This window comes from Mesocricetus auratus, unplaced genomic scaffold (assembly GCF_017639785.1).
Source record: "Mesocricetus auratus isolate SY011 unplaced genomic scaffold, BCM_Maur_2.0 Super-Scaffold_100007, whole genome shotgun sequence".
NCBI lineage: Eukaryota > Metazoa > Chordata > Mammalia > Rodentia > Cricetidae > Mesocricetus > Mesocricetus auratus.
Genome location: NW_024429191.1, coordinates 74722748 through 74735709, shown reverse-complemented (window position 1 = coordinate 74735709; position 12962 = coordinate 74722748). Strand labels below are relative to the sequence as shown.

General features: G+C 50.5%; 1 protein-coding gene across 1 annotated transcript; it reads left to right on the top strand.

The window, feature by feature from the left end:
- Window positions 1-3377: 3377 nt before the first annotated feature.
- On the top strand, window positions 3378-12665 carry Cdk5rap3 (CDK5 regulatory subunit associated protein 3). The gene is made up of 14 exons (XM_005075894.4): window positions 3378-3532; window positions 3721-3766; window positions 6074-6205; window positions 6473-6573; window positions 6934-6982; window positions 7590-7768; window positions 7954-8090; window positions 8296-8440; window positions 8800-8901; window positions 9253-9331; window positions 10298-10386; window positions 11553-11758; window positions 12067-12238; window positions 12350-12665. Exons 1-14 carry the CDS (start codon window positions 3527-3529, stop codon window positions 12413-12415), a joined length of 1509 nt encoding a protein of 502 aa, XP_005075951.1. The 5' UTR covers window positions 3378-3526; the 3' UTR covers window positions 12416-12665.
- The last annotated feature ends 297 nt before the right edge of the window (window positions 12666-12962 follow it).

Below are 12962 nucleotides of genomic sequence, written 5' to 3'. Positions count from 1 at the left end.
GGTCATTTGGATGTCAAAGGTAAGGCCTCGTTTTATGGGCATTTCAAGATAAGCCATGGGCACTGGTCCAAAACTGGGTGTGGTAAGAAAGGACTTTGTAAGGGAGAAGTGATAGCCCCGAGTCTGACACAGTAGCTAGGGAGAAAGTGGAAATAAGTTTGAAGACCAGTGAAGGATGGATAGAAGGTGGTGTTGGCTGAGCCAGTAGGGCAGGCACAGGTGTGTCACCCAGAGATCAAGAATGGAAGCCAAGGTGCCTGGCATAACCTGGGTTGGTTTGAATCCCAACCCACCAGCCTCAGTTGTATTGATGTTGGATAAGTAACAATCTAAGCGTTGGATCCCTTGCCTTTAATTTGACTAATAATAGCATCCACACCATGAGTTGTTACAAGGATCAAATTAAATACAGCTTGTAAAACATCAGATCTACACTGGCAGATAGTTATCACTTAATAATTAACAATAAGGTCAGAGCAGCCGCAGGCGGGGCACTTGCTCTGTGGGGCTCTGTGCTTCTCCACTGCAAAGCCTGCCCATCTCTGGCTTTCTTCATCTCCGTGCATTTCCTCCTCCTCTAAATCAGCAGGGACGTCAGAGGTTCCCGATCAGAGATCTCCCGGATCCTCTCCTTGCTGGGAACCCAACAACCAAAGCCCCCAAAGCTGGCAGTTTTGTTTTCTTCTCAAGACAGGGTTTCTCTGTGGCTTTGAAGGCTGTCCTGGAACTAGCTCTTGTAGACCAGGCTGGTCTCAAAGTCACAGAGAGCTGCCTGCCTCTGCCTCCCAAGTGCTGGGATTAGAGGTGATCTTCAAAGTCTGTCATAACATTTGGAGCAGGGCCTAGACCCAATAAATAAAATATTATATGTAATCATTATTATTACAGAATAAATCAACAGGTGTTCCTGGAAACAGTCAGCAGGGGAGAACTAAGACTCTCTTCAGGGCTCTCATGGGTACTTGGCTCCCATCTCAGAGTCCTGACTCAGGCGTTGCTAGAACTCTCCTACGAATAAACAAACACTTACTAGGTCCCAATCATGTGCTGCAAGTTCCCCGGGACATCCCAAGACGTCTAGCACGACCACACCTTCCAAGTGTGTCTCTCCTCCTTAAAACAACAGGCCGGGCTCACAGGGCAAGGCCAATCTAGTAAACCCAGCCCTGGTGAGTCGGTGAAACAGAGACCACCAAACCCTTCACCTTCACCCACAGCTCCCAGGATGACTCATGTGGAACACAGGATGTTTGAGAATGGTTCTGCTTAGCTACTGACACAATTTTTTTTAATGTTCAGAACTTTTTACAGTTGACAACACATTATAGATATTCAATCTTATACTCTGTGAACTATACATAAAATATTATTTTTGGTTTCTTTCTATTTTTATTTAAATTAGAAACAAGCTTGTTTTACATGTCAATCCCAGTTCCTTCTCCCTCCCCTTCTCCCCTGCCCCCCACTAACCACCAACTCCGCCCCTCATCCTGAGTCCTGCACCTTTAGTGTGTTTATTTTGTTTGTTTCTTTTGTTTTGTTTTTTTGAGACAGGGTTTTTCTGTGGCTTTGGAGCCTGTCCTGGAACTAGCTCTTGTAGACCAGGCTGGTCTCAAACTCACAGAGATCCGCCTGCCTCTGCCTCCCGAGTGCTGAGATTAAAGGTGTGTGGCACCACTGCCAGCTAGTATGTTTATTTATTTAAGCCTCTAAACAAATGCCCTGAGATAGGCTGTTATCTCTACGCTGAGAGGACTGTGGCTATCTGGGAAGTGTGGAAACTGTCCAAAATCTCACAGGGCCAGAATCTAGGTCTGCCCACTACTGTATCGTACCCGGTAGTTTAGCCCAGAACCTACTAGGCCCTGGGTGTTGTGCTGTCTGGGGGAGAGGAAAGAAGGAAGACAGCATTCAGGAATGCCATCCCCGGATCTGAGGTCCTGGGAACCTTCATCTCATCCTCTCCCTTCACTCCACCGCTTCCTGTCCACTTCAGTCACTCCCTTGGTTGAAGCTGTCACTCAACCATGACAACAACTCTGCTTATGACTTTCCAAGCTGTCTTTCTTCCCAGTCTAAATGCAGGCCCAGGTACCTTCTGTATACTTTCGGCTTGTTGGTTTCCCAACAGTGCCAACTCCACAAGCTCAACACATGCTCAGCCTCCTGCACCGATGCCTCAGGTGGTGACACTCCCGCCCAACACTTGAGTGTCAGCGTTTTTGCTTGAGACTGTGTGTAGCACAGAACTCCCTCTGTAGACCAGGCTGGCCTCGAACTCACAGAGATCCACCTGTCTCTGCCTCCCCAGTGCTGGGATTAAAGGCGTGCGCCACCACTGCCCCGGTTGATTGTCATTTTTGGTGTCTTTCTCCTCATCCATTCAATCTATCGCCAAGTCCTGTCCATTTTCTTCCTAAACATCTTTCAAATTCTGCCCGTCTCCTCCCCACAGCTTCTGCCCTGGGTCAGGCCCCAACCTCTGTAGTTCAGCCTTCTTCTAGTGGCTCTGTCTCCAGTCTTATCTCCCATTAACCCATCCTTGTAATGAATATTGCATGTCCTTCCTTGTCCCAAACCTTTCAGTAGTTCCTCTTTATCTGCAGGGGTGAAGTCCAAGTTCCTTATTTGATATGTCCCTTACATTTTACAACCTCCTCTCAGGTCATTCCCTGCGTTAAACATTTTACTGGATAGAGGCAGGCCTAAGATCATCCATAGACAGGAAACTGAACAGAGTCCTCTTAAAACCGATCATAATGTTTAAACAAGAAATCTCGCATTCCACTTCGTGTTGGACCACACATAAGCTGCCGGTGTGCCTGTGTTTTCCCTGAACTCCTCTTGCAGAGTGTGGTCTGAAAGGTTTGTCTAGTCTCTTCCACCGGGAACACCATTTTCACAAACCTTCCTTCCTTCTGCAACTTTTCCTCTAATACTAATGCAAGTGTCTCTTCCTCTCCCTTCCCTAATTCCCAACAAGAATCAGGTATTTAAAAGCCAGGTCTATCAGATAAACGAAATGGGAGGACAAAGTGTGACAAGCGCCTACGATCTTCTAAAGGTGGTAACCGTAGGAAGAGAGGGATGAAAATAATTTTTTTGAAACGCCTTTCAAAAAGCCATCCGCACGGCGCTAGGACCCTGTCCGCGGACGTGTTCGTTCTCCAGCAGGGGGCTCTGCGCCCGGCAGGGGAAAAGCCACCTACACCGGCTCTTGGGTGCCCCCTGCCTCCATCGCGCGAGCGCTACAGCCTTTCCAGAAGCTCACGGTGCCCGAGCCCGCCTCTCGTCTCCGCTTGGCTGTCCGCTATTCTCCCGCCCATCCGGTACTCAGCCATTCCGAACCTCTTGGTGGGCGGGGATTGTAGCAGGAGGCGGAGCGTGGGCTCGGATTGGCTCCGCGGAAGACGGCGACGTGGCTGAAGGAGGCCGGTTTGTTTCTGAACTGAGGCGCAGGCACACCGGCTCAGGATTGGTGCCGGGCCGGGCCGGGGTCTTGACCGGAAGCGGAAGTGGAGAAAGGATGCAGGTGTGGGGACCAGGGCTGGAGAAACTGGGGTGTGCCCTGGGACCCCTGTCCTGCCTAACTCAACTCCTCCTGTCCTCAGCCGGGCGCTCTGGTCCTGCAGGGTGGCGGTTGGGCCTGTGAAATGAGCGCGCGCGGGGCACATTGCCTTCCCGCGTTCACGCCCCCCTACCTGTCGTGTTTCCCACCAGGACCATCAGCACGTGCCCATCGACATCCAGACCAGCAAGCTGCTCGGTAGGAGAGGCGCCCCCGCGCGGTCGGCTGTCGGGGGAGGGCAGCTACTTGCCCACGGTCACCAGCAGCCAGGAGCTATGAAAGCCTGGGTTGAGGTGCCTTCCTCTGGCCCGTCTTGTTTGAACGAAGCATATGGAAAGTCTGTACTGGCTCCTTGTCTTCTACTTTTAACATTTGTAACGTGGTATCAAATCCTAGTCTGGCACACAGGACAAGTGGCTAGCGTTAAAGACGGGCAATTACCTAATGGCCTGTCCATTTGGACCTAAGCCCCTTTGGTTCTGGCTTCATACCTTTTGCATTATTTTGGAGTGGGAAGACCCCTCCCACTTATTTTAAAAGTTTCAATTCCCCTTCGAATTTATGGGGAAGAGGGCCCTAAGGTCTTTTGTACCAGGGATGGTGGCTCATGCTGGTAACCATGACACTTGGGAGGCTGAGGCAGGAGGTTTGCTGGCACTTCTCAGACAGCCTGGTCAGGAACACTTAGCAATATCAGTACCCTGCCTTAAAAACAAAAGTCTTTAGCCCCAGCACTTGGGAGCCAGAGGCCAGCCTGGTCTACATAGCAAAGGACTACAGCTAGGACTGCATGGAGAGACCCAAAGGCCGTCTCTGTACCTTGTTTTTCCCTTATTCTATCACTTCCGGACATGTGCACAGCTCCTGGCACCTCACATGTTCCCTCGATTCCTCAATCCAGTGTTAATCATGTCCCTAAGAGGGTATTTGACGACTTCAGCCCCTTGCAGGAATTCTGACATCTACAGTTTTTCTTTCCGACAATTTTAGAGGAATACAGCAGAAACAGAATTTCTGATACTACTGAAGCTTGAGATATTTGACCAGTTGACAGATTTGTCAACAAGGCCATCTTTTTTAATTTTACCACTATGAGAGGGGGGCATTCAGTCCTTTGGTGGGCACTGGCAAAGCGTCTGCCTTAGCTGAGTGCTGGGGTTACAGGCAGGGCCACTGTGTAGTCACAGTGTGTGAACACACTATGCACCCACCCTGGTGTGAGAGCTCATCGTCCAGTCATGAGAAAGAACCAGTAGAAAGCGGTTTACTGAGCGTGTGCTCCATACCAAGTGCTTTTGTATGCTTGTCTTTATTGAAACGAAGCCACTAAGATGTATTGAGTCACTGCTATGCACAAGGCACAGTGCTCAGTACATCATCATATGTGTGGGGAAACTGAGGCACGGGAGGACAAAACTTGGCTGAGGAACTTGATATTTAGAGCCAGCAAGATGACTCAGTAGGTAAATGCTCTTTACTGCCAAACCTGGTGAGCCGAGTTTACAGTCAGGACCCACATGGCTCCCAGAAGTTTTCCTCTGACCTACACTTGTGAGCTGTGGCACATGTGCACCCACCCACACACCCACACACACACACACACAGACATGCACAGTGTATATAAATAAATAAATACTGTAAGTTTTTAAGAAAACATTTTAAATAAACTTGATAATTCGACCCCAGGACCATGTAACTGTAAAACCTTAATTCTCTCCTTAGGAGAGGAACATGCTTCTTAGGCCTCAAAACCAGGTCAGTTACACCGGTAGTCACATGGCAGTGTGGTACTTCACTGTTAAGAAGAGACCAGCAACTAGGTCAGGTGGTGGTTCTTTAATCCCAGCACTCAGGAGGCAGAGGCAGGGGGATCTCTATGAGTTCGAGGCAGGGGGATCTCTATGAGTTCCAGGCCAGCCTGGTCTGCAGAGTGAGATCCAGGACAGCCTCCAAAACAATACAGAGAAACCGTGTCTCGAAAAACAAAAAAAAAGAAGAAGCCATCAACTACCATTACCCAGCTCTTGGGGCACTGTAGGTCTTAGGGGCTTTGCAGTTGTTCATTCATCCGGTACTTGGCATAACCACCTGTGGTTTTCCATTGTCATGCTTAATCCCAGCCCCGAGGAAATGGAAGTTGAGCAGCACCCTCTGTCAACAAGAAAGATATAATTACCCACAGAAGCAAAATATTATGGAGAATTTAGAATGGTCAAAAGTGGCACTTTCATGTTAGGACCAATTTAAAGTTTTTCTTGATCCCTGTGTTGAGGCAGTTGCTCTGTAAAACTCACACTGAGGATAAAGTCAGGGCGCCGGGGCTTGTTTAGCCCAAGCACCCCTCAGAGCGTCTGCCTTTTCATCTTCCCATTTCTCCCTCTGATACCTTAGCCAGTACAAAAACAGCTGCTGTCCAATATCCAGTATGTGACACTTGAACTAGTGAATTCCTGGCAGGGAGTTGGAGGTGTGGTGGGCTGTGGAGACTGACTGATTCTCATGCAGATTGGCTAGTGGACAGACGACACTGCAACCTAAAATGGCAAAGTCTGGTGCTGACCATCCGGGAGAAGATCAACACTGCCATCCAGGACATGCCAGAGAGCCAAGAGATTGCCCAGCTGCTGTCTGGATCCTGTGAGTGGTTAGGAGCCTTGTCACTGGAGTCCCCCTCCTTCCTGGAGCCTTGTGTGTCTACCAAGCCATTCCCTTATTGAGCCACCAGGGCTGACCCCAGTCAGAGAGGTCTTTTGTTTTTGTTTTGTTTGTTTCCCGGCTTGTAGATGCTGGTTTCTTCCATGCTAAAGTAACTGGCAGCAGAATTCGTGGGTCAGCCACCTGCAGTAGCCAGAGGGAGAGAGGAAGGACAGTAGAATTCTGAAAGTCCCTGTTCTTGCTTTCTAGACATTCATTACTTCCACTGCCTAAGGATAGTGGACCTTCTTAAAGGTACCGAGGCCTCCACCAAAAATATTTTTGGTCGGTACTCTTCACAGAGGATGAAGGTAAGTATGGCCAAGGACTGGCAATGTGCCCTTTGGGACTTCCAATCCACAGCCTCTCCAGTCTCTCAGATGAGCAAGTCAAAATGCCTGCATAGTATATTTCCGGATCTTTCTTTGTCCCTATAATTTATACCAAAGTAAACCTGTCCCCTGGGCTTGCATGTCCAGACCTTTGGGAATCACTGTTAGATATCATGGTCTCAGAATCATGTGGGTGGTCCAGCCAGCGTTAAAGTTGGAGGAAGACGAGGAGTTTGTGTCTGGTACGCTAGGAAGCCTGGGGCAGCCTCCTCTGCAGGGATTGTCCGTGAAGAGCTGCTGAGTGCCCCCCCTTACTGTTTTCCTCTCTGTTCTTCTCAGGATTGGCAGGAGATCATAGGCCTGTATGAGAAGGACAACACCTACTTAGGTAAAGTGAGTCTAAATTGGCCGTAGCATCCATGGAGAAGCCCCCTCAGGGTTCTGAAGCACCACATAGAAGGGAGTAGAGTGCAATACAGATGTCTGATTGTAGGTGTGAGAAACACTTCCTCAAGTGCTGGGGGAGAAAGATGATCAGGCAGGAAGTGGACGGTTGTGTGCTCAGCTGAGCAGGTGTCTGACTTATCTGGGAGGTGGTGCGTACTGCCCCCACTCTCTCTGCGTTCCTATTCTACAGTAGGCAGAAGAGGTGTGGGTCATCCTGGAGGTCATATGGGGAGCCTGAGACAGAGAAGCTAATGAGCTGATTGTAGTTTGCACTGTGAATCTGGATAGTAAATAATTGTAATATTAATGTATACCAGATACATAAGTGCAAGGGGTTCTGGTTGGTTTTATATGGATCCGCACAATAAACACTACGGTCCCTGTTTGGGAGCTGATGATTGAAGAAGAGAAGGTACATAACTTGTCTCAGGTCCCAGAGCTACGAATGGAGAAATTGAAAACCAACTCCCTCTTCCCCACCATACTATGGTATCTGTGTGAACGTAGGGCAAAGGTGTCCTACAGTAAATTTCCTGGGCCTTCCTCAGTGGAACTTTCTAGCCTCCTGGTTCGGAATGTCAGCTATGAGATCCCCTCGCTGAAGAAGCAGATTGCCAAGTGCCAGCAGCTGCAGCAAGAATACAGCCGCAAGGAGGAAGAGGGCCAGGCTGGGGCTGCTGAGATGCGGGAGCAGTTTTACCACTCATGCAAACAGTATGGCATCACGGTGAGTGGGCGTGGCATCACAGCGGGAGAGTCTCTGGTCCCAGCTCCTCTGCAGCTGGCAGGAGGCAAGCTTCCGTCACAGCTGTATAGTGCCCATCCTGGGTCAGTGTCTCACCTTTCTGCATTCTTTGACTTGATCTCCACCACTCACCATGTATGATAACCCCTCCCTTCTCTCAACTCTAGGGAGACAATGTCCGAAGAGAGCTCCTGGCCCTGGTGAAGGACCTGCCAAGTCAGCTGGCTGAGATCGGAGCAGGAACTCAGGCCCTGGGGGAAGCCATCGACCTGTACCAGGCCTGTGTAGAGTTTGTGTGTGACAGGTAAGGAGGACTTTGACTGCCCTGAGGAGGGGGTGCTTTCCCTGGTCCCTCTGACTCTTCACTTGTCCCCGTGTAACCTGTGAGCTGTGTTTCATACACTTGGAACAGTGGAGGATGTGTCCCTTGGACCATGTGGTGCAGGATGGAGCCTGTGCCAGCTTCCCAAGGGGTCATGGGAGGGCTCAGTTAGCATGCTCTGTTGAAGCCCCACAGAGCAGGTGTTGCCCATGCTGCGGTACGTGCAGAAGCGGGGAAACTCAACGGTGTATGAGTGGAGGACGGGGACAGAGCCCTCTGTGGTGGAGCGGCCTCAACTGGAGGAACCTCCTGAGCAGGTGCAAGAAGATGAGGTAAGAAGTCTGTGAGGAGCGGAGTGGGCGCTGCTTCCAAACACAAAGCCCAAGCTCTGACCTGATCTCCCACCATGAAGGAAGAGGGGAGCCCTGTGAGTGACACTTAGGTAGGAGGACCCAAACGGCCCTTTATTCTCCTGGTTGAGACCAGAGTACAGACAGCTGCTAGGCGCCTCAGCCCACTGCCTCATATTGACCTGGGGAGTCCCTCAGTGAAACAGTCCTTTCCTGTGGGAGCTTGGAATCTTTGCAGTTGGCCGTGTGACTTTCCGCAGGGTGCTGAGACCTCCAGAAAGGCAAGCTGTGCTCCCTTTCTCACCTGCCTTATTTGCACTGACATCATTTTTGCTTTTTAGATCGACTGGGGTGACTTTGGAGTGGAGGCCATTTCCGACTCTGCCATCTCTGTGGAGACCCCTGGAATAGACTGGGGCATCTCCCTGGAATCAGAGTCAAAGGTTAGTTAGGTCTGTCTCTCTTGAGTGGTCCTGCTTCTGCCATGGAAAAGATCTGTGTATGTGACGGTTTGCAGTTCTAAGGCCAGGTGCTTCCTAAGGGAGGAAGTTATGGAAGTGGGATGTCCGTTTGGAACTCTTTTCTCCTGGGGCTTGGGGTATAGGGATACAAATAGTCGATAACCTCACCAAGCACAAAGGAGGGTGACATCATCAAAACCCATGTCACCACACTTGCCCCTGCACGGGGCTGTAGCCCTCAGACCACTGGACTTTTCAGGGGCTTTGGTCTGTTCTGGCTCCCTGGGCGAGGGAACCAGTTCCAACTTTGCTGAGTCTTTGCTGTCCACCCAGGATGCTGGTGGTGACAGGATAGACTGGGGTGACGACACTGCTGCTTTGGAGATCACTGTGTTGGAGACAGGAACCGAGGGTAAGTGCTCTATCCCCTGCAGCCCTGAAGAGTGGAGAAGCAAGGGTTCAAGGTCATCCTTGAGCAGTGAGTTTGGACAGCCTGGGCTATGTGAGATCCTGTCTCGTAAAAATAAAAATCAGAACCCTGTCTCGTAAAACCAAAAATTAAAAAATTAAAAAAAATAAAAATCAGTCTTGGGGGCTGGAGAGATGGCTCAGGGGTTAAGAGCACTGGCTGCTCTTACAGAGGTTCTGAGTTCAATTCCCAGCAACCACATAGTGGCTCACAACCATCTGTAATGAGATCTGGTGCCCTCTTCTGGCTTTCATGCGTACATGCAGACAGAACACTATGCATAATAAACAATCAGCTTTCATGAGGATGTGAATGGAAGTGGGTAGAGAGGAGAGAGACTAAATAGAGTCTCGAAACTAAGCTCCCTTCTTTGGTTTGGATTTGTTTTGTCTTATTTTTGGTTTTTTGAGACAGAGTATGTGTAGCACAGGCTTGCCTGGAACTCTGTGTAGACTAGGCTTCCCTCAAACTCATAGACACTCGCTTGCTTCTGCCTCCCCAGTGCTGGGATTAAAGGTGTGTGTCCCCATTTTCACCCACCAGCTCTGATCTGTTTTAGAGACTAAATATGGGCTGATCATTTGGTAAACTGTTTAGGAGTTGTTGGGCTCTGGGTCTAACATGACCTCCACCCTCTCCCAAATCTGTAGAAATGCTGTAGCAGCCACTTGTGTCACTAGAGGGCAGTACAGGATGACGCTTTATCTCCTCTTGCTACCAGCTGCCTCTGGGTCTGCATGGGCGTTTGCAGGCCAGACCTGATTAGGACTGAGACACATGGAAGAGGGTAGTGTTCCCCCTTGGGTGAGGCCAAGAGGTGGCGTTAGTGAAGTGAGCCTGTGTCCATAGAGTCTTCCTTCCCTAGTCCTTGGATCCATCCTCATATCCCTGCTTCTGTCTTTCTGACAGCTCCAGAGGGCGTTGCTAGGGGCTCAGATGCTCTGACTCTTCTTGAATATCCTGAGACCCGAAATCAGTTTATTGATGAGCTCATGGAGGTACTGTCTTCTGGAAGGTGTGGGGTGACCAGGTTCTGACACAGGTGACATCACCTTAATCCCTTCCTGCTATGTGAAGGAAGGATACTGACTAATTTCAACATCCTGGAACAGAGCCTTACAAGTTAGGAGCCCCCACCCCCACCCCCACCCCCACCCTGGTATTCACAATCCAGCTCCAAAGCACCTGGCACATTGTGGGCAGTAGAGAGAGAGCAGGGAAGACACTCAGAGGTCTTGCCTCTGCGGTGCTCATATTGCATTAGGACGAGCAGATAAGGAGTGATGCCCTACATCAGATGGTTCGGGGGCTGCAAATCCTCAGGAAGCAAGGGGGCTGGGATGTAGTTCAGTTGGTAGAGTGTCTGCTAGCATTCAGGAAGCTCTGGATTCAGTTCTCAGCACCACACAAACCAAAGGTAGTAGTTACTCCTGCAATCCAGCACTTAGGAGGCAGAGACAGGAAGATCTGAACTCCAGGGTCATTCTTAGCTACATGGCAAGCCTGGAAATTCTGTGCCCATCTGGTTTCCTCCCCTTTATCCTTTTGCAGCCACAAGGGGAGAGGGGGACAAAAGATACCCAGTTTTCATAACATAGTTAGATAGGTTTTTTTCTCTTTAAAAGTTGACTTATTTATTTGTGTGCACACATTTGTACCACAGCACAGGTAGAGGTCCATGGGCAACTGTGGACTTCATCCTTGTGGCATCTCACCTTTTACTGTATGGGTTCTGAGGATCAAACCCAGGTGATCGAACAGGCTTGGTGTCAGGCTGTCTACACAGTCCAATATTAACTTACTCATAAAGACTACATGCGAGATATGGTCGCTGCTCACATTCTTTCTAGACATTTCCTAATTCAGGGTTTCTCAAGCTTGATTCCCAGTCCCAGTCTCCTTCCTCCCATGGAGAGAAAATTGGTACCTGCCCTGGGAGTCTCAGGTGTATGACCAGAGGCTGGGGAAGAAGGATGGAGAGCTGGGCTAAGCAGACACGGGTCTCCATGGGGCTAGAGCAATAGCGGGAGCTGCTGCCTGCTCCCATGCTGTAGACACTGGTTCCCAGCAATGGCTGTCTCCTCCAGAGCCTGCCTCTTCCTGTTGGAGGGCTCAGCTTCTGAGTCCTTCTCTTGCTTTGAACCAATTCCTTTTCCTTCCTTAGCTGGAGATCTTCTTGTCCCAGAGAGCAGTGGAGATGAGTGAGGAAGCTGACATCCTATCCGTGAGCCAGTTCCAGCTGGCTCCTGCCATCCTTCAGGGCCAGACCAAAGAGAAGATGCTCAGCCTGGTGTCCACACTGCAGGATCTGATTGGCCGGCTCACCAGTCTCCGAATGCAGCACCTGTTTATGATCCTGGCATCGCCAAGGTTGGCTTTCCTGATTCTGTGTTTCTTATGTTGAATGGAGCTCTCTCCCTTGTCTTCTTCGTCTCCCATGACTCCCCCTGAGCTTTCTCCCAGGAATAGGACTTCTCTTTGGGGCAGGATAGGGTGATCAATGTCTACAGACAGACTCTGCTCCCCAAGTAGGTAGCAATCTGGAATGGTTTATATTCCTTACCAGAAAAAGGACTGAAGGACATGAGGGGAGGGGAGGCCAGCTCGGGTATTTGTTTCCTGAGCTTCACCCGGGCCAGCAGGCAAGTGGCAGACAGCCTCACAGGGTATCTGCACAGGTACGTGGACCGAGTGACGGAGTTCCTTCAGCAGAAGCTGAAGCAGTCACAGCTTCTGGCTTTGAAGAAAGAGCTGATGGTGGAGAAGCAGCAGGAGGCGCTTCAGGAGCAGGCGGCCCTGGAGCCCAAGCTGGACCTGCTACTGGAGAAGACCAGAGAGCTGCAGAAGCTGGTGAGGCACACCAGGAGCCCGCCCTGGGGGAGGGGAGGGCACCCCAGCTTCCAGGGACAGGCCCTGCGCCTGCCTGTCTGCTCCCTGCCCACTCTGCTCTCCGTCTCTCAGATTGAAGCTGACATCTCCAAGAGGTACAGTGGCCGTCCCGTGAACCTGATGGGGACTTCTCTGTGACGCGCTCCCTCCACGCCTTCTGCTTCCCAGCCTCCAGGTGGAGGTGGGATAGCCCTCGCCAGCCAGAAGCCAGACAGACTTGGGGACAGCCATGAGCAGGAAGTGTCACCTGAGTGACACTGGCATTCACTATGATCCCAACAAGGAGTTGTGTTGAGTGGTTCTGTGGCCTGTGGCTCTGTGGTCTGCTGGCCCGAAGCCACAGCTTCTAGTTATCAAGTAAGGCTTAATAAAAAAGGGAAAGACTTCATTGCTACGGTCCACCGCTTCTCTTGGCCTGCTTGCAGCTGAAGCTGAGCACACATTTCCCTGGATTCTTGGTTCAGGAGGCTTTCAGTGACTGTAGAGCCCCATGTAGACACTTCTTGCTTCCTGTGGTAGCAGTTCCCATAAGTATTTACAGATGGTCCAGCAGGGGTCTTTGGGGTGGCCAGTACAGCCTTGCCCCATCCTGTGACCAGGCTCATGCTGCCCCCACCCCAACCAGCAGCACAGGGAGAGCAGTCCATCAGGTCTGTTGGAAACTGCAAAGTTGTGTTTTCCTCTT